General features: G+C 40.5%; 1 protein-coding gene across 2 annotated transcripts in view; it reads left to right on the top strand.

Annotated features, from left to right (window-relative positions):
• SYNDIG1 (synapse differentiation inducing 1) overlaps window positions 1-20,452 on the top strand; it is a 668,716-nt gene that overhangs the window by 402,547 nt on the left and 245,717 nt on the right. For both annotated transcript variants that reach the window (XM_086927150.1, XM_086927149.1), the window contains exon 3: window positions 17,292-17,429. In XM_086927150.1, the coding sequence (XP_086783276.1) occupies window positions 17,292-17,429 (138 nt within the window). The remainder of the gene's footprint in view (window positions 1-17,291; window positions 17,430-20,452) is intronic.

Raw genomic sequence — 20,452 nt, 5'->3', positions numbered from 1 at the left:
AGTGATGAATGTAGGCACAGCAGAGTTCGGCGCTGGAACCCGCAGTGACACCCTACTACCCCCCGATAGTAGCTTTTAACCTGTGCTGCTGGAACAAGTGAGACCTGCTTAAAATGGACGCTCATGCGCATCCCTTTCAGGGTTTTGCAGCTTCCTGGGTTCTAATCTGGGGTCCGCATGTTTGGAGATGGTGTTGAGAGCAGGGCATTGCTCACACCAGCTGCCCCTCGCAGCAGCACCACTGCCCACACACACAACCCCACACACACACACACACACCCACACACAACCACACACACAACCACACACACAACCACACACACAACCACACACACACACCCACACACACAACCACACACACAACCACACATACAACCACACATACACAACCAAACACACAACCACACACACAACCACACACACACAACCACACACACACACGACCACACACACAACCACAACCACACACACAACCACACACACACACAACCACACACACACAACCACAAAACAGCACACAATCAAACACACAACCACAAACACAACACACACACAACCACACACAACCACAACACACACAGTCACACACACAACCACAAACAAAACACAACACACACACACACAACCAAACACATAACCACACACATAACCACACACACAACCACACACACACAACCACACATACACAACCACAACCACACACACACAACCACAACCACACCCACAACTGCACACACAACCACACAACCACACACAACCGCACACCACACATCCAACCACACACACAACCACACACACAACCAAACACACAACCACAACCACACACACAACCAAACACACAACCAAACCCACAACCACACACACACAACTACACAAACTACCACACACACACACACACACAACCACACCCACAACCACACAAACAACCACACACACAACCACACATACAACCACACAAACACACACAACCACACACACAACCACATGCACAACCACACACTCAACCACAAACACAACACACAGACACACAACCACACACACACAACACACACACAACCACACATACACAACCACACAGACAACCACACACAACCACACACCTACTACACACTTACTACTCTCTACTATTCTCTATTACTCACTCTATATTACACACTCTACTACACACTCTCTACTCTCTACTACACACTCTCTACTACTCACTCTCTACTACTCACTCTACTACACACTCTACTACACTACTACTCTCTACTAATCACTCTACTACACACTCTCTACTACTGACCACCACACTCTACTACACACTCTACTACACACTCTCTACTACACACTCACTAATCTCTACTATTCTCTGCTACTCACTCTATACTACACACTCTCTATTACTGACTACCACACTCTACTACACACTCTCTACTACACACTCACTAATCTCTACTATTCTATACTACTCACTCTCTACTACATACTCCCTATTACACACTCTCTACTACTCACTCTATACTACTCACTCTATACTACACACTCTACTACACTACTACTCTCTACTACACACTCTCTACTACTCACTCTCTACTACTCACTCTCCTACTCTCTACTACTCACTCTCCTACTCTCTACTACACACTGTACTACACACTCACTACTACACACTCACTACTCTCTACTATTCTCCACTACTCACTCTATACTACATACTCTCTACTACACACTACTCTCTACTACACACTCTCTACTATTCTCCACTACTCTCTTTATACTTCACACTCTCTACTACACTACTACTCTCTCCTACTCACTCTCTAATACACAATCTACTACTCACTATCTACTACTCACCCTCTACTACTCGCTCTCCTACTCTCTCTTACTCTCTACTACACACTCTACTACACACTCACTACTACACACTCACTACTACACACACTACTTTACACTCACTACTCTCTACTATCCTCCACTACTCTCTACTACTCACTCTATACTAAACACTCTCTACTACACACACTACTCTCTACTACACACTCTCTACAACTCTCTACTATTCTCTACTACTCACTCTATACTACGCACTCTACTACACTACTACTCTCTACTACATATGCTCTACTACTCACTCTACTACTCACTCTCTACTACTTACACTCTACTACTCACTCTCCTACTCCCTACTACACACTCTACTAAACACTCACTACTACACACTCACTACTCTACACTCACTACTCTACTATTCTCCACTACTCTCTACTAAGCTAAACTACTCACTCTATCCTACATACTCTCTACTACACACACTACTCTCCTAAGCACTCTCAACTACTCTCTACTATGCTCTACTACTCACTCTATACTACACACTCTACAGCACAACTACTCTCTACTACACACTCTCTACTACACACTATCTACTACTCACTCTCAACTACACACTCACTACTCTCTCTACTACACACTCTCTAGTGCACACTCTCCACTACACACTCACTATTACAAATTCACTACTACACACTCACTCCTCTCTACTATTCTCTACTACTCACTCTTTACTACACACTCTCTTCTACACACTCTCTACTACACACTCTCCACTACACACTCTACTACACTACTACTCACTCTACTACATACTCTCTACTTCTCACTCTACTACTCTACTACTCTCTACTACTCATTCTACTACACACTCTCTACTACACAGTCTCTACTACACACGTACTACTACACATTCACTACTCTCTACTATTCTTTACTACTCACTCTATACTAAACACTCTCTCAGGAATAGATACTTTATAAAGAATGTAACATTCTCTGACCCCTCGTATAACAGCACAGACTCAGAAGGTGAGAGGAATTCTGAGAATAGGAATAGGAATGAGTGCAAAGAAGAACCAGCAGGGAGTAGCTGAGATTACCCTGTTTTTTTAGGTCAACAACAGTGGAGGCAACCCCGAGCATTCAGGACGCGGGGGAGGGGCCGTCCAGGCAATCAACAGAAGGAAGGCACTATGAGATGGCCATATATGAGAACAAGCAGCCACAAGGATTGGGAATAGAGGAAACAAATCCTAAAGCCCCTATTGTAAATGTATCAGATAAAATATTAACGGTTGAGGAGATTTCAGTTTTGGAAAAGGTTTGGGGTTTGCCCTGAGTACACAAGGTTGTAGGTTTTCTATAGAAAAAGATGTCCGAGATCTATTTAGAAAAATCAGGATAAAAAGATTCTTTGAAAATAAGGACAGTAGACCATCTCACAATAAATCAGGACTTAAATCTCCATCTACCTGGACTCCTGGTATAGGTCTTGTGGGCCAGGAGATTGATACTTTTGAAAAAGTAATAACCAGTGGCCTGGATAAACTATTAGATGAGAAAATATGGACAGAAAACAATTTATCGAATAAAGAGAGGGAAGCCCTTATGAATTTATCTAGATGTGAGGAGATCACAATCAGGCCAGGGGACAAGGGGGGCAGTATAGTTGTCCTGAATACATCCAACTATGATAGGAGAATGTTAGCACTTTTAGGCAATAGACTACACTATAGAAAATCTTGTGCTGAGGACTGGAATGAACTTAAAAAGAAAGTCAGGGACCTAGTGAATCATGCTAAAGAGGATAATATTATTTGCGAAGAGGAGTACAGATTTCTTATCAATGAACATCCCAGGGTACAAGCCCTATACGGGCTGCCCAAAGTACACAAGAGCATGGAGGATCCTCCCATGCGTCCAAATGTCTCAGGGATAGATTCATTAACAGAACCCCTAAGCAAATATGTGGATCATTTTATTCGTCCACTAGTGGAACAATTGCCGTCGTATATTAAAGATACGACTGATATGATATCAAAAATTGAGGGGATGGACTTTAATGGGAACTGCCAGTGGTTGGTATGTTTGGATATAGAATCGTTGTACACAAACATACCACAGCAGGACACAGTGACAATGATGATGGACATTCTTAGCAATGAGGATGGCAATCTCTCGGCTGAGAATGTATTCATTATTGAGTGTATAGAAATAATAAAAAATAATCTGTTCCACTTCAAGAAGGAATTTTATTGCCAAATGAAGGGCACCAGTATGGGAGCCACATGCGCTCCCTGCCTGGCTTGCCTATATGTGGGTAAATTTGAGGAGCGCCACATCCATAATGAAATGAGTCCATTCTTTGAGAATATAAAGCAGTGGTCTAGGTTCATAGACAATGTGTTTTTTATTTGGGAGGGAGACGAACAAGATCTGAATAGCTTTTTAGCATGGTTGAATTGTGGTGACTTGAATCTTAAATTCACAGCAAGCAAAAGTCAAGTAGCAGTAGACTTTTTGGACATTAAGATTTTGGCGAAGGAGGGGAAGTTATGTGTGGATCTGTATGTCAAGCCATCTGACAGAAACACACTTCTTCACCACACTAGCTACCACCCAATGTGCAAAAAAGATGGGATTCCATTTAGTCAGTTCTTGAGAATTAGATGTAACTGTAGTGACAGGAAAAGTATTGAGATCCATGCAGAATCCCTAAAACATAAACTGATCCAACGAGGCTATCCAAAAATATTAATTAAAGAAGCATACAAAAGGGCTAAATACTTTAATAGAGATAGTTTATTTGAGCCCAAAGATAAGACTAGCCATGTAACACAGGGGACAGTAATGGTGTCCAACTTTAATGGAATGATCTACAAACTCAAAAACTTGATTAATAAGAATTGGTCGATATTAAATAAATCTGGCACCACACCTCTACAGAAACCCACTTATGCTTACAGGCGGAATAAGACGATCAGAAACCATTTGGTGCAAACATATAGAGAGCCCAGACAAAAGAGTATTAAGGATGGGAGTACAATTAGAGACAATTTACCTTGTGGTACCTGTACTCACTGTAAAAATATTGTAAAATCAGATAGAGTAGAACTTAATGGTATCACCCATTGGATGAATGAACATGTCAACTGTAGAACTTTGATAATTTGCCCTTGTCAAAAAGGGTATGTTGGAGAAACAGGACGCGAAATGCGCCTGCGTCTTACTGAACCTCGATCAGCCCTTAAGAACCATAAAAAGAACGCACCCTTAGTAGAACAATGGACCTTAAATAATCATAGAGAAGAGGAGCTAAAATGGGTAATTTTAGAAAAAAATCAAAATATCTGGACGTGGTGGAGACATGGAGAAAAAACGCAAACAGAGAGAACAGTGTTTTATGTCCAAATTTAAAGCATACCACCAGGGACCTAACAGTAGGGAGGAGTGGGAAAGAATGATTAAATAAATGAACAAAGAAATGTATGTCTATATAATGGTACCTTGTGTAACATATGTGGATTGCATTATTATTTAAATCCTACCCAAAGCGGTAATAATGATGTGATGTTGAGCAGTAAATGAGATGGGTTGTTGAGATGCCCAATGATCTATGATATTAATATAAATGCTTGTTATACCAATCATTACATGTATAGGAGCATTGATGTATAGACTGCACTGCCCATATATGAGTACAACAATAAGTCTTTGATTTATACCTGGATTGCCAAATTGCTAGTATCTTGAGATGAGAATAAACACACATATGAGTATATAATATCGATATAATATCTATGAGACAATAGGTTGTTGTTTTAAGCTGTAATAACAATTTGATATGACGAGCACTATTTAAAATGTCCAAATATCTAATGAGTGCGATATTAATGTAAAAGTCTTTTTTGTCAACTTTGACATGTGTTTTGGCATAGATGTATAGAATGCACCACTAAAATATGAGCATAACAATAGGCTTCTGATGTATAGCTGTATTTCTCTAAATATCAATATTAGAAATCGAGAACAGACCTATAGCGGAGCATATTATGAGCCCATATACAGGAGCACATAATGAGCCAATGTACTGAGAGAAAATCGTGAAAATATTAGACCGTGGCTTTTATATATATATATGCAGAAACCACATATTTAACCTTTACTGTTGCAAGTCTACGTAATTTCGTGGCAGATAGAGAGATGTATGGAAAAACCTACAAACATGGCTGCTGTTAGTAGGTCTGAACTGGTATCCGCATATAACGTATCTATGGTGATTGAACACAGATGAGCCGATACCCTATAGAATCGTGTCCTAAAGAACTTCAAAGATAGTGAGAGTATAGAGAATTACATTTGTTATGCGGTGGGAGTAAAATGAAGAAAAAGAGACCATGCGCGTATGTTGTATTGCAAAAACCTATGAATAAACTACAAAAATGGTGGGCGATTATCACTACTTCCTGAATTATACACTTATCTCGAGACATTCCCCATAAGAGTAGTCACGTGGTGCGGAACTATCTGAAGAACTACAAATTTGGAACTACAAATATGGTGGGACAACAGTTAATCATCTTACTAAAAAAGACTAATAGACGCCAATTATGCAATTAATAGGCGGGCGTTTGTGTATATATTGGTTCAACTGAACCGTTGTATCCATACCACGGAAAACCCGGGAGACGGAGGAAGCAGACGCTGATTGCGACTTGTAGGTAAGGGAATATGCTGACCTAATGCGGTTATTGTGGGCCGGCTATGGGGGAAGGTCCTTAATAGCTAAGGATTTAAACTAGACATAATGTCGATCGGAAAGCTGGGGGACTACTAAATTCTTGAAATGTGGGAATATGCAGTTCTTCTGTGTAGTGCACCTTTTAGTATTAGCCTCAGCTACGCATGACAATCCTAAAGGATGTTCGTATTTGAATAGCGGTTTCTGGCGAATCAGCATATATATGGGAGGAATGGCTCTCACGCTAATGGCTGGTACTCTTACGATATAGTGCTGCAGTGATACAAGGCAGAATACAAGTCCAATAGCTGGGACTCGTGGGAATAGAGCCCAATATTATTAGTAGTAAATTAGTATTACCTGAAATTAAGTGAGTTAATAATGTGGACACAGCAATCCAGGCAAGGATGTTATGAAAGAACAGGACTAAACATATAGGAGCTGTCTTAATTAAGAAAGATATCTATCAGATTAGACATGCTCATAATAGGATTATCTTATTACAATAGGTTCCAAGAAGTACCATATGACCCACATAAAGAGGTGGCACAGTACGGATGTAGGTGAATTGAAAAGAACACCGAGCCGTGAAATAAATCTCCAACAGGAATAGGAAAATAGATGATCTACCTGTTGAAAGAAATAAATGGGACGATATAACATCGGTCTGCACCAAGTAAGTGCGTTATTAATTGAAATAACAAATGGAGAGGGTTGTGATAGAGTTGACCAACACAGTAACTGTAAAATCCCTACTTTATATTATATTTTAGAACAATAGGAGGACGTCTCTCTGAACCCCTGAAAGAAGGACCATAAGTCAATCATTGGTCAATCATAAGAACAGTGGGAAGTCAAAAACACTGAATGTAAGATTTCTAATGACCTTCACAGCAGACTCACATATATTAAAATTAGTTCGAGATAACACATAAAAATTACTAGGTATTAATTGTATGTATTTATTTCCAGATGGAAGATATGTTGTCTTATATTGTTCTGTCCTGAAGAAGGTGTTGATACAATCAAAACAAGACACCGAAACGCGTCGACATGAGCACTTATTTTTATCATTGTTTTTTTTAATCTTTATTGTAAGAAATTTTGTGTAAATACTGTTTATGTGCTGTATACAAAAGAAGGTACTGTATGGTACACAAATTAATTGGAATAGTAAGACACAATGATCTTTTGTAATGAAAGCACCATGAAGAATTAGTGTATTTTAATGTATTTTGTATAAAAATCTTTTGAATTTAAGCAATGAGCTTGCTTTTAAGAAAATAAAATCAAGATAACATATGAATTTTTATGTGTTGTTGTAAATATATGTGTAGTTTTTACTGAAATGTCTGAGATGGTCATGAACATAGTATAGCTTGAATTGAGTAACACAGAAAGGAATCTTTTTTGTTTACTATTTGTATTACCCAGTCCTTTCTGGTGTTTTGGGAAACTCTCTCTTTTTAGAGACTACACACTCTCTACTACACACTCACTACTCTCTACTATTCTCTACTACTAACTCTTTACTACACACTCTCTCCTACTCACTCTCCTACTCTCTACTACACTCTCACCACTACACACTCACTACTACACACTCACTACTCTCTACTATTCTCTACTACTCCCTCTATACTGCACACTCTCTTCTACTCTCTTCTACACACTCTTCTACACACTCTTATACACACTCTTCTACACACTCTACTACACACTCACTACTACACACTCACTACTACACACAAACTAGTCTCTACTATACACTATCTACTACACACTCTACTACACTACTACTCTCCATTACTCTCCTACACACTCTCTACTACTCTCCCACACACACTCTCCTACTCTACTACAAACTACTACTCTACTACACACTCTACTACACTCGCTACTACATACTCCCTACTACTCCACTACTCACTCTCTGCTACTGACTCTCTACTACTCACTCTACTACACACTCTACTACACACTACTACTCTACTACACACTCTCTACTACTCTACTACTCACTCTCTACTACACACTCTACTATTCTCTACTACACACTACCACACACTCTACTACTCTCTACTACTCTCTACTACACACTCTACTACACACTCTCTACTACACACTCAATACTACACACACACTACTACACACTCAATGCTACACACTCACTACTCTCTACTACTCACTCTACTACACACTCTCTACTACACACTCTCAACTACACACTCTCTACTACACACTCTCTAATACACACTCTACTACACACTCTCTACTACATACTCTCTACTACATACTCTCTACTACATACTCTCTACTACAGACTCTACTACTCACTCTCTACTCTCTACTACTCATTCTCTACTCTCTATTCTCTACCTCTCTCTCTACCTCTTTCTCTACTACTCTCTACCTCTCTACCGCTACCTCTCCTTCTCTCTATCTCTCTACGCACACACATATGCACATATATATATGTATATATATATGCATATGCATTTATATATATGTATATCTGTATGTGTATATATATATATATATGCATATATAAACATATATATATATATATACACATCTGCATATCTATATAAATACATGCATACATATACATATGCATATACATATATGCATACATATTCATGTTATGTACATGAAAGTTTGAAAAACAGTAATAAAAGCAAAGCGATGAAACCACCTAATTACAAACAGGATTGTTTTAACTTAAAAGAGGGCGAGACCTATTGCATTTTCAATGCTTGTTGATTTTGCTGCTCACTTGCTCTGACTCTGCAAATTATCCTGTGTTGCCCTATTTACTGAAAGCCTTCATGTCAATAGTTTCATGCATTTGCATTTAAGATTTCTGTACTGCACATTTTCAATTTTTGAAATATATCTCTTACATTTCTATTCCTTTTTAAAAACAAATCATTTTTATTGAGAAAAAATACAAATAAAAGAAATACATATGTGAATAATGGACACAAATAAATGAATAAACATTAGGAAAAAAAACCCAAAAAACAATAGAACTGGGTCCGACTTAAATAATACGTACAGGCAAGTTGTTGCATACATGATGGAGTACTCAAATACCTATTGATTACACCCAGTATCTACATGATAATCATATACTGTGAACACATCAGTGAACGAGAGTAGCTATTACAAATGGTCAAGCAATCAAGCATTGTGGTTACATTCAAAACGAGAATAGCTATTACAAGTGGCCAAGCAATCAATCAAGCAATCAAGCAGTGTGGTTACATTCAATACATTGAACTTGCAAAAAAGATACGTATGCTATTGTGATAGAAAAGGACTCACAGAGGATCAAATGAGAATGAAGAAGCGTCTAGGGACTTCCAGATTTTCTTGTGGGATCTACACCATGGGAAATTGTGGTGAACAGGATTGTCCGGCACTCTTAGGAAGGACAGCCACTCTTTCCAAATTCTAAAGGACACATCTTTTGCGTTCTTCCATTTGCATAATATGACTTTGCAAGCTAAGGTGAGCAAGAGATCCATCAGCTGCCGGTAATTATCGTCGACTAGTGTTGGGTCTAGGGCGCCTAATATGATGTATTAAAATTCTCTAGGGGGATTGATGATGAATACTTGTTCTATACAATTATAAATTGTATCCCAGAACAACTGTAAGGAGGGGCAGGTGAAGGGCATGTGGGCTAGATCTCCGACAGCGGCGTTACAGTTCCAGCATGTCGGATTATCTTTTAAACGTAGTTTAGAAAGTTTTTCAGAAGTCCAGTATGATCTGTTGAGTATCATATACTTGGTTTGAGACAAGATAGGGGATATTTTGTTCGAAAAGGCTCTGCTATAAATTTTATCCCAATCAAACATGAGATTGGTAGAGTTGGATTCTGATTCCCAATGGGTCTTGTTACGTTTGTATGATTTTCTAGGGTTGAGTAAAAGGAGTTTATATATCTTTGATACAATATGGCCTGCTTTCAAGACTTGTGAAAATTGAGAGGTGAGCCATGGATCATAGGGCTTAATGGGGCGTGCTGAAAGGAGGGCTTTCAATTTCAAAAAGTCGTAAAAATCCATGGGATTTAAGTTGTATTGGCTTCGAAGTGTTGAGAAAGGTAATGGGTGAGGGCCTGCATAGAGATCTTTTACTAAGTTTATGCCTTTCTTAGACCAGCGCTCCCAGTAGGGCATGTTACCCTCAATCTTTAGCGAGGGATTCCGCCATAGAGAAACTATATTAGATTTGTTTAATCTTAATTTTGATTTATGTAGTTGGTCTAATCTCAGGAGTGCTCGCCTAGTATTGAGGAGAACATATTTGGAATGGAGGCAGTGGGAGAGATCCATGGTGAGGAGGGCAGATAAAGGCATATTATCGATGAGTAACTTCTTCACATCTAGCCAAACTGGTGTGTAGTCCGGATTTACAGTCATCCAGTTGGCTCCTTGCTTGCATAGAAATGCTGTTTGATAATTCCAGAAGTTAGGGAGACCCAGACCGCCTTTTTCTTTAGATAGCTGCAGCTTAGTCAGTGATATTCTGGGTTTCTTCCCCTGCCAGAGGAAGGAATTAAAGAGCTTGTCGATCTTGTTTAAAAAGTCAGAGGAGAAAGTCATCGGCAGCATGCTTGCAAGATAATTCACTAAGGGAGTCACCATCATTGCCAGCGTCTCAGCCCTACCCCACCATGAAAGATATTCAGGAGACCACCCTTCCAGCAGGAAGAGATTTTTTTGAAGACTAGATTTTGATTAGTGTGAAGGGTAGAGATTAAATCCTTGTCAAAATCCAGCCCCAGATACTTAAAGCATTTTGGTTGCCATCTCAGGCCGGAGTCCCCCATGATCTCTTTGTTACCTTGGTTATTAAGCAGTTTTATTTCAGTTTTATCTTTGTTTAGTTTGTACCCTGACACGCGAGAACATTTTTCAATTGAGGACATAAGAGCAGCAATGGCCTCCTCAGCCTCTTCCGAGACCACTAAAACGTCATCAGCGTAAGCGGTAATCGTAACCGTACAATCCTTGAAATGGATACCTTAGATACGATCATTGTTCCTATTGTGGTATAAGAATGGCTCAATTGCGAGTAAAAATAGTGAGTGGGAAAGGGGGCAACCCTGTCTGGTACCCTGTTGTAACTTGAAGGATGATGAGATTGAAACTCCCGCAAGGACCCTAGTCGAAGGACTGAAATATAGAGACATTAACATCTTTGTGAAATTTTCTCCCAGCCCAGACTTATTCAGCCTTGCTTCAAGGTATGTCCAGTCAACTTTGTCAAAAGCCTTTTCGGCATCAAGCGTTATTGCTACTGTGGGAGATGTAATAAGTTTGGGCTTCTCCAAAACATGAGCTAAGATCCTGGTGTTGTCACTGGAGAGCCTGTTCTTTAAAAAACCAACCTGTGAATGGTGAATAAGCTTGGGCAGGATTTTTGAAGACGTTAACATAGCAAAGAGCTTACAATCTGTATTGATAAGGGAGATCGATCTGTAATTTTTAGTTAGTGTTGGGTCTTTCCCTTCCTTAGGCAGCACTGCAATGATGGCCTCAGCCAGTGTACCTGTGACTTTGCCTGCTTCACTGTATTCGTTGAACAAGTGTAATAGTGGCAGAGATAAGAGAGAGGGGAAACACTTATAGAATTTTGCGCTAACCCATCAGGGTCAGGTGCCTTCCCACATTTAAGTGATGTAATGAAATGTTTAATTTCTAGGGTGTTTATTGAGCTATTAAGTTCCGATTGCTCCGTGTCTGAGAGAGGTGGCAGGTCACATTCGTTAAGGTACTCCTAAATTTTAGTGTTATCTACATCTTTATTTTTGGAGTATAAGGTGTTGTAATAGTCTTTGAAGATTTCCGCAATCTTTACTGGGTCAGACTGTGTTGCACCATTATGATCTTTTATACTATTAATCGTGTTCTTTTGTACTTTAAATTTTAAGTATGCAGCTAAACTCCTACCAGCCTTATTCGATTCGCAGAGCTTGAACCTCCTTTGTCTGTTTATCCAGACCCCTCCTCTATTGCTTATTATTTCATTATATTTGTACTTTTTATTCACCAATTTATTCAGTGTTAATTCATCTTTAGATGTAATGTGCTTACTTTCTAGGGCCGAAATCTCTTTCTCTAACTCGTCAAGGGATTTATTGTATTCCTTATTAACCGCTGATCTGATTTTAATAATTTCACCCCTGATAGTGCTTTTCAGAGCCTCCCAGCGATTTAGATCAGAAGTGTTGTTCCTTTTATTGTGAGTTAGGTAGAACTGGATAGCATGTTCTATGAGTTTACTATGTTGTTCCTTTTCCAACACTTCATCATTCAGTCTCCATAGAGACTGTCGACTGGTCGATTTAACGTTGGAGATGGAGAGTAAGATACAGGAATGGTCTGAAACCACCTTAGGTTCTATTGACGTCTCCATGATCCTAGAAGTGGCGTTACTTGTGATAAATAGGTAGTCGATACGAGTGGAGGAGTCGTGAGGATGTGAATACAAAGTGTATTCCCTGCCTGTGGGATTTTGTAATCTCCAGGAGTCCCGTAAATTGAAGCGAGCACAGAGGTTGGAGAAGCTTTATGGGACTTGTTGCTGTTATAGACGCACCTTGAGTCTCTGTCTAAAGCCGGATCGAAAGGCAGATTAAAGTCTACCACCAGGATATGCATGGCCGAATCAGGAATAGTTTCAATCTGTTTAGTTAGGTCAACCCAAAAGGCTAGTTCGCTTGTGTTGGGGGCGTAGATATTTGTGATGTAGAACTCCGTGTTGTCCTTAATCAATCTAGATGTGACCCACCTCCCATTAGTGTCAGCCATGTAGGATCCAATCTCAATGTTCGATTTCTTTGCTATCAGGGTCAGAACACCGTTTTTCTTACCGACTGCTTCAGAACCCACCACTTCATTGTAAAATGTATTCCTAATTGTATTGAATTGTTTGGCATCAATTTTTGTTTCTTGTAAAATAACGACATCTCCCTTTTGTTTTTGGAGATAATCCAGGATCTTCCTCCATTTAACCAGATGGTTAAGACCTTGAACGTTAAGCGAAAGTATTTTCAGGTTATTCACTCTAGAGGTTCCCAGTGGGATTTTGGACGTGGTGTGTGACATCATGGGTGTAACAAAAATATGATCCAAGGTAGATCAGTTGCATTACTGCTGCTGAGGACACTGGCTTCTTGTCTCCTTCTGGTTATAAGTGTATACAAGATGTGTGTAGGGGTGTAGATTTGTGGAATATCAAATACATCTTTGTTTTGGGCCTTATTAGCAGACCTTGAGTTGCAACTCAACCATTTATGCCACATATGTCGCTTATAACAAAGTGGCCAGCTCACATGGCCTACACAGTCATGTCCTGGTGCTCAATGGATCAAATTAGAGGACAAATGAGTACTGGAGCATCCTATCGACGTATGACATGTGGCCCTAGTTGTACAGGGAACATCGGTACTTGAGCAGCGAAAATAATAACATACAGACAGAAGTAAGCAAAATGTAATAGAAAAACAAAAGAAAAAACAAGTTAAAGTCGGATCCATGCCCTACCAACCCTCCCCCCAACCCCACCCACCCCGCTGTCTGGAGGAAGGTTGAAAAGAAGAGAATCGCTCCGGCGGTGGCAACTTTAACAACTACCTCAGTGGACTAATTGACTTTTTGCAGAAAGTAAGTGGGTTCATCACCTGGCGGCTCTGTCCCAACAGCTCCTTAGACCGCGTGCGTGCCTAATCTGGTGGGAGCAGCCGCCGCCCGGTGGACACTCTAGCGGAGGCTTCTTGCGCTTTTTGTGCTGCGCAGAGTCACACTGGCAGCTATAAATCAAACCGTACAGAGGCGCATGCACCCAAGACAGTAATCTCGAGTCAGCTTCTCAATTGAGATATCTTGGTGGGTTCGGGGATCAGACTGCCAGAGCAGCGCGTTGTGAATAAAATGGCGGGCGCTCCCTCTGTTTAACCGAGGTCCGACTGCAATCCCCACTGACATCACCTGCAAAATGACTGGCACTTCTGCATTATTTGGTGCAATAACTGTGGTCTGCATGCTAACAGAGTGCCCTATGTTGTTCCTGAATGCCCAGCTTTCATAGTGAGGGCACTCCAGGGTACTTAGGCAATCCGTCTATGTGTACACGCAGGAAATCACAAAATGGCGGTCGCACTCACACTCTGTGAGCCTCAGAGAGGTTGTATGTAACATTTTCCTACACAACGCTCATTCTGAGGTACAGAAAAGCGCCTGCAGATACCCTGCTTCATGTATTTGGCGCTACAAAGTCCTAAGGTCACCCCAATCACTACGATGCTAGGCTTATAATGATAGTTAATAACATGGGTCTAACAATTTCAGCAGCAGGAGGGTTAGAGCTGAATCACACAGCCACTAAAGCACTACTTTCACCTTCTGCTCTACTTCAGGGGATTGCATCAACTCACTGCTGGATTGTGAATATAATAACACATGACTGCGAATATGGACTGTGTTGTCTGGGCTTTCCTCATGTTGCCTCTATCACTGACCTTGCCTGACCCTAAGATGGCTACCTGGATGTGCAGCTTTTTTTAGTGTTATGTTGCATTTGGATGGTGTTCTCCTTACCGGCAGCTAACTTCAATATAGGATCTCAAGAAGTAGCTACTCAACCATCAACATACTTTTTGGTGCTAGCGTAGCGCCAGCGTGGAACCCTCAAACAACAGTCTCTCAGATACCAACACAAAGCAACCCCTACCTACAATACATTGTATCTAACATAATCCAACATAATCCGGTCCACACAGTTTGGGAATCATGGGTGAAACGGAGGCAAAAAACCTTAAAAGACTTAAATCAGATCCACCAAACCCCAATTCTCCAACGAAAGGTAACAAAAACATTAATGCTACAAGGGACACAATACTGAACAAATTAGCAGAAGTACATGACTTGGCGAAGTCCACTAAAGAAGAAATTTTAGCAATTAGGCAGGACATTAGAGACACCAATTCCAGGCTAACCGAAACAGAAGCCAAGATAAGCCGCCTAGAAGACTCTGAAACAAAAGTCTGAAAATCCCACAAGCATTTATCTCTCACAACAGATTCCATGACAAGGAGGCTGTCTGAGCTTGAAGACAGAAATCGAAGAGGAAACTTACGCATTTTTGGAATTCCAGAGGGTTCGGAGGAAGCTTTTAGCTCATGTATCCCCTTCTTAGAATCCTGGTTCTCACAAGCAACTAATCTGTCCTTTCATCAACCACTTGAATTTGACAGAGCTCACAGGGTTCCAACCAAAATTACTCCGAACCAAAAAGGTCCTAGACCCATCGAGTGTAAGCCTCTGCATTACCAGCATGTTGATCTTACATTTCTATTCCTGATCCATAACTCACTTATTGACTCTGTCCTTACTTAATTGACTGTATTTTTGATATGCTGTAAGGTGCCTTATATCAGGGACACATTGCCTTATGATATTGAGGTTTTACACTGTCTCTGATTCATCCACTCTTAGGCGTACTGTTGAGGTAATATTTTGGAGTGTACACTTATAAGAGTTCCCCGCGCCCCCTAACAGTTGAATTTAAACCTAGCTTTAATGTTTCTTATGGCTAATTATGGCTTTACATAATGAATTTCAATTCAACAATGTGCTTTTTAGGCTACAATAGGATTGTTGTGTCTTTTTATGGTTTACCACAAGCACGTTTCCCAAAGTCTGGCAATGAGAATACAAAGCTTGACCTCACACCACCTGTGACATGTTCTTATTATAGAACGTTCTAATGTGTTCCTATATTTAAGGCAGGTTGATATCCTTTGAAATAAGTGGTGTGCTTACTGCTGTTGTATTCAAGTTAATTTGGCAAATAGGTTTTTGCGGTGCTGCAGTCATAACTGTAAATGACTTAAATGAGAGTCTCTGCTGTATAGTCTAATGGATAAGCATTACAATAATTTCTGTTGGAAGGGTTCATTCATATGCTTAACCATTCATGGTCTTGCTGAGTTTTTTTGTTTTCTTTCTATCAGAAAACCTACTTTTCATTTAAATGGAACTTCAGAATAGGTGACCAGTTCCATTGAAAAACTTGGAATAGCTGTCTTCATACAATTGATCAACTTTACTTTTCATTTAGCAAACCTTTTACACAGAAAAAGAAACTGCTGCTGTTCTAATACCTATTTTTAAACTTGATTTTATATTACAGCCATCTTTTAATTTTTTTATGAGTCTATGGTCAGTTTTTAGAGAAAAATAAACATGTTTCACTTTTTCATTGATAAACATTCAAGCTGATGTAGCATGCTTTAGAGTGACTTCTAGGCCTTGACGCCAGGTCTTTTTGAATAGGGTCTACTGCTTACCGCACTTGGTAAATACTCATACGCTAGAATGAGGCATTTACCAGACATAGTAAATACCTACTATTGTTAGTTCTGGGGGAAAAATGGGGAATTTAATGTTGATTTGGTGTTTACCACATCCAAGTTTCGATGTATTCTCCACACATATTCTCCGTTAACTTTCGTGAGGTTTGACCATCTTAAATGTGGAAAAAGCAGAAAATTGTCAGACTGCAATATTTACGACAAAACTCGGATTTCCGACCCGTGCATAAATTGCTCTCTGCGCATCAATCAACATTTTACTCCAATATCCAAAGCCCGGTCTTATTCTTAACACAACTCCAGAATTTCTCTATCTTAACATTATTTTCTGCTTCTTTTCAGAGTGACTACTCAAGTGACACGGAGAGCGAAGACAATTTTCTGATGATGCCTCCACGGGACCACCTTGGGCTGAGTGTGTTTTCCATGCTGTGCTGCTTCTGGCCTTTGGGGATAGCTGCCTTTTATTTGTCACATGAGGTAAGGTAAAGGGGGTAACAATGTACTGACATCTTCCTGGTATGCAGCATACACGTTTTGACTGGTATTCTCTGCATTAAAGAATGATCAGTAAAGCATGAATAAGTATGGCATTGCTGATGTACACAGCAGTCAGTCATATAGCATTTATTTCGTTCTTTTCACAACCATAAAAGAGAACATCAAATATAAGCAGACAGACAATATAATACAATTAATTATCAAGAATATAAGCTACGTGATATAAATAATATTCCACCGCAGGGCATCAAATCATGAATTACCAGTTATAAAAATATTAAAATATATACATAGCAATTTGACCTGGATGGACAGCTCAATGGATGATTGCATCAACCTTTTTTCTGTTCCATCTTTAAGTTCCTTTGTTTGCATTCTGTTATCCTTGTAGCTATTGTTAGGGTGACCAACCGTCCGTAAATTTCATGGACAGTCCGTAAATTGGACCTCATGTCCGTTGTCCGTGAGGATCCTTTTTACGGACGCCTTTTGTCCGTAATTTCAGGCATTGCAGGGAACGTTACTTGTTGTATTATATATCTGGATGCAATGACAGAAGCAACAAAAATACCAGTTGGGCGGCACATTATATTAAGCACAGATTTTTAGCTAATGTGTTTTAAGCCACGCATTTTATTACATCGAACACCCTTTAGGAGAGACCCCCCTAATTTTTTCATCCCATTTAAAGCTCTGGAAACAACACCATGTCACAGTCGCCCCACGTCCAGGCACTGTGCATCATGACTCATGCCTTCCACTTTTTCAGATTGCCTATGTGCAGGGGCATAGTGAACCCTGCCGCATCCCACCCCTTGCTTTAGGAACTACAGCAAGGGTGGAGTTCTTGATGGGCCTCCTAATTAATGTGAAAAGGTGAGTAAGTAAGTGAAGGGATGGGTGGATGAATGGATGGCTGGATAGATGAGCAAAATGATGGATGGATAAGTGAAAGGGTGGATGATGGGCGGGTGAATGGGTGGATGGATGAGTGAAATGATGGACTGATGAATTGATAAGTGAAAGGGTGAATGGATGGACGGATGAGTGAAAGGGGGGATGTAAGGCTGTATGAGTGAGTGAAAGGGTGGGGAGGATAGCTAGATTAGTGAAGGAGTGAAAGGGTGGATGGATGAGAGAAAGGATGGATGGATGAGTGAAAGGATGGATGAATGATAGGTTCAATGGATGAATTCATGAGTGGATGAGTAGATGGATGGGAGGTGGATGGAAGGATGGATGGCTAAGTCAAAGGGGAATTGAAAGAGAAAGGGGGGAGCGTAAAAGGATGACTAAATGAGTGAATGGGTGGAAGGATGAGTGACTGGATGGATAACTGAGTAAGTGAAAGGATGGCTGGATAGGTAAATGGCTGGATGGACGAGTGAATGGATGGATGGGTGGAAGAGTGGATGGATGAGTATCGGATGGATAGGGTGAAAAGGTGGATGGATGGATAATGGATGAGTAAAAGGGTGGATTGAGGGATGGATGAGTGAAATGATGGATGAAAGGATAGCTTTGTAAATGGTTGAATATGGACATGAATGGGCACACAAATGGAAGGACAGAATGAATGGTGAAAGACAGCATAATGGATAAAAGTATGATTACAAATTGTAAGCCCCATTATCTTAAGCAACATTTCCTATACATTTACTTTCACATTTATATGAGTGATTGTCTCTATATAATATGTGTGTGTATGCACTCCAACACTCTGGCCCACATACTTGGGATGAGTAGCACCATAGAAGAAACTTAATATACATAAGAGAGGGTCTATCTGAAGATGAGGGGCGCCATTGGAGGGTGGTAACAAGGCCAGACTCGCCGGACCGGGCATCTGGCGCTTTCTCTGGGAGCTGGAAAGGTGGGGGCGGTTTTGTTACCAAAAAAAGACCTGCACATTTGCTTAAAGCTGCGCGCATGCTGACAAACCATGAAGAGCACAATTGTCTCAACCCAATGTAAACTTATTTTCACCTGTACTTTAGTGGTTGTCTATTTATTTACTTACATACTATTGCGCAACCTCCTCTGATGTGTCTGTAAAAGATACCCTTTATCCTGAATTTTGACCTCCTGTCCTGAATTTTTGTCCTGAATTTTTACACTCACTGTTCTGAATTTGCACCCATGCCAGTTGGTCACCCTAGCTATTGTAGGTGCAATAATTATTTTGTTCTTAATGGTTTGTTACCATCCAGATATATTTTTCATATTTTTCATATTGAACGAATTTGGAGATAGGGAGACAAAGGAGGTCATGGAGAGCCCATTGTGGGGTTCACAGGAGTCAGTGGAGGCTCTATCCTCTACTTCCTGGTGCTTGGATAGCTCTCCATATTTAGATATCCATGCCAGGCAGGCAGTGGCCTCTGTGGCTTCAACAGAGCTGCCATTTTGGAGGCGCCACTGAAGCAGCTGAAGCATTGTCAAGCCGGCAGCATGTATGATGCCCCCGCTTGGCAATTGTTTTTGTTTTTAAGAAATAAAGTCCAAATGTTTGAGTTTGCTTTATGAAAACAGAGCTACACTGGCACTGACATTCAGGGAGCTTTCCCTTCGTGCACGGGGATGATTGTGTTGTTTCCTTACTCAGCACAGCCATGCAATGCATGAGTAAGAAAACGAGGGACAACTGCCTAGACCTAACTAGGACCAGGAGACCATCACTTGGGCTTGATTGCCCTTAAACGAACAGTCGTTCAGGTCAAAGGTCACTCAACCAGCTACCAGCCCCCCCTGGCATTTACCAGCTGCTCTGAGCAGTTATTTCTCATTCCAGGAACAAAAACCTGCAATTGCATGGTGCGGGCCGCGCATACCAGCCAAAATCAGTGATTTTGAGCATGATAATGTGCCTTGCATGGCGGTCTTGGGTAGAGAAAATGCAGAATCATCCCCATGCTTCGTACAACTCGTAATCAGACCCTTAGTGAGTCTCTAGGGTGGTAGATGAGGGTTATGGTTTGGTTGGCACAACATTCTTGGTTTTA

The sequence above is a fragment of the Lissotriton vulgaris genome, chromosome 6 (genome assembly GCF_964263255.1).
Source record: "Lissotriton vulgaris chromosome 6, aLisVul1.2, whole genome shotgun sequence".
NCBI lineage: Eukaryota > Metazoa > Chordata > Amphibia > Caudata > Salamandridae > Lissotriton > Lissotriton vulgaris.
Note: the sequence above shows the minus strand (reverse complement) of the source record. Positions and strands in the feature narration are given on the sequence as shown.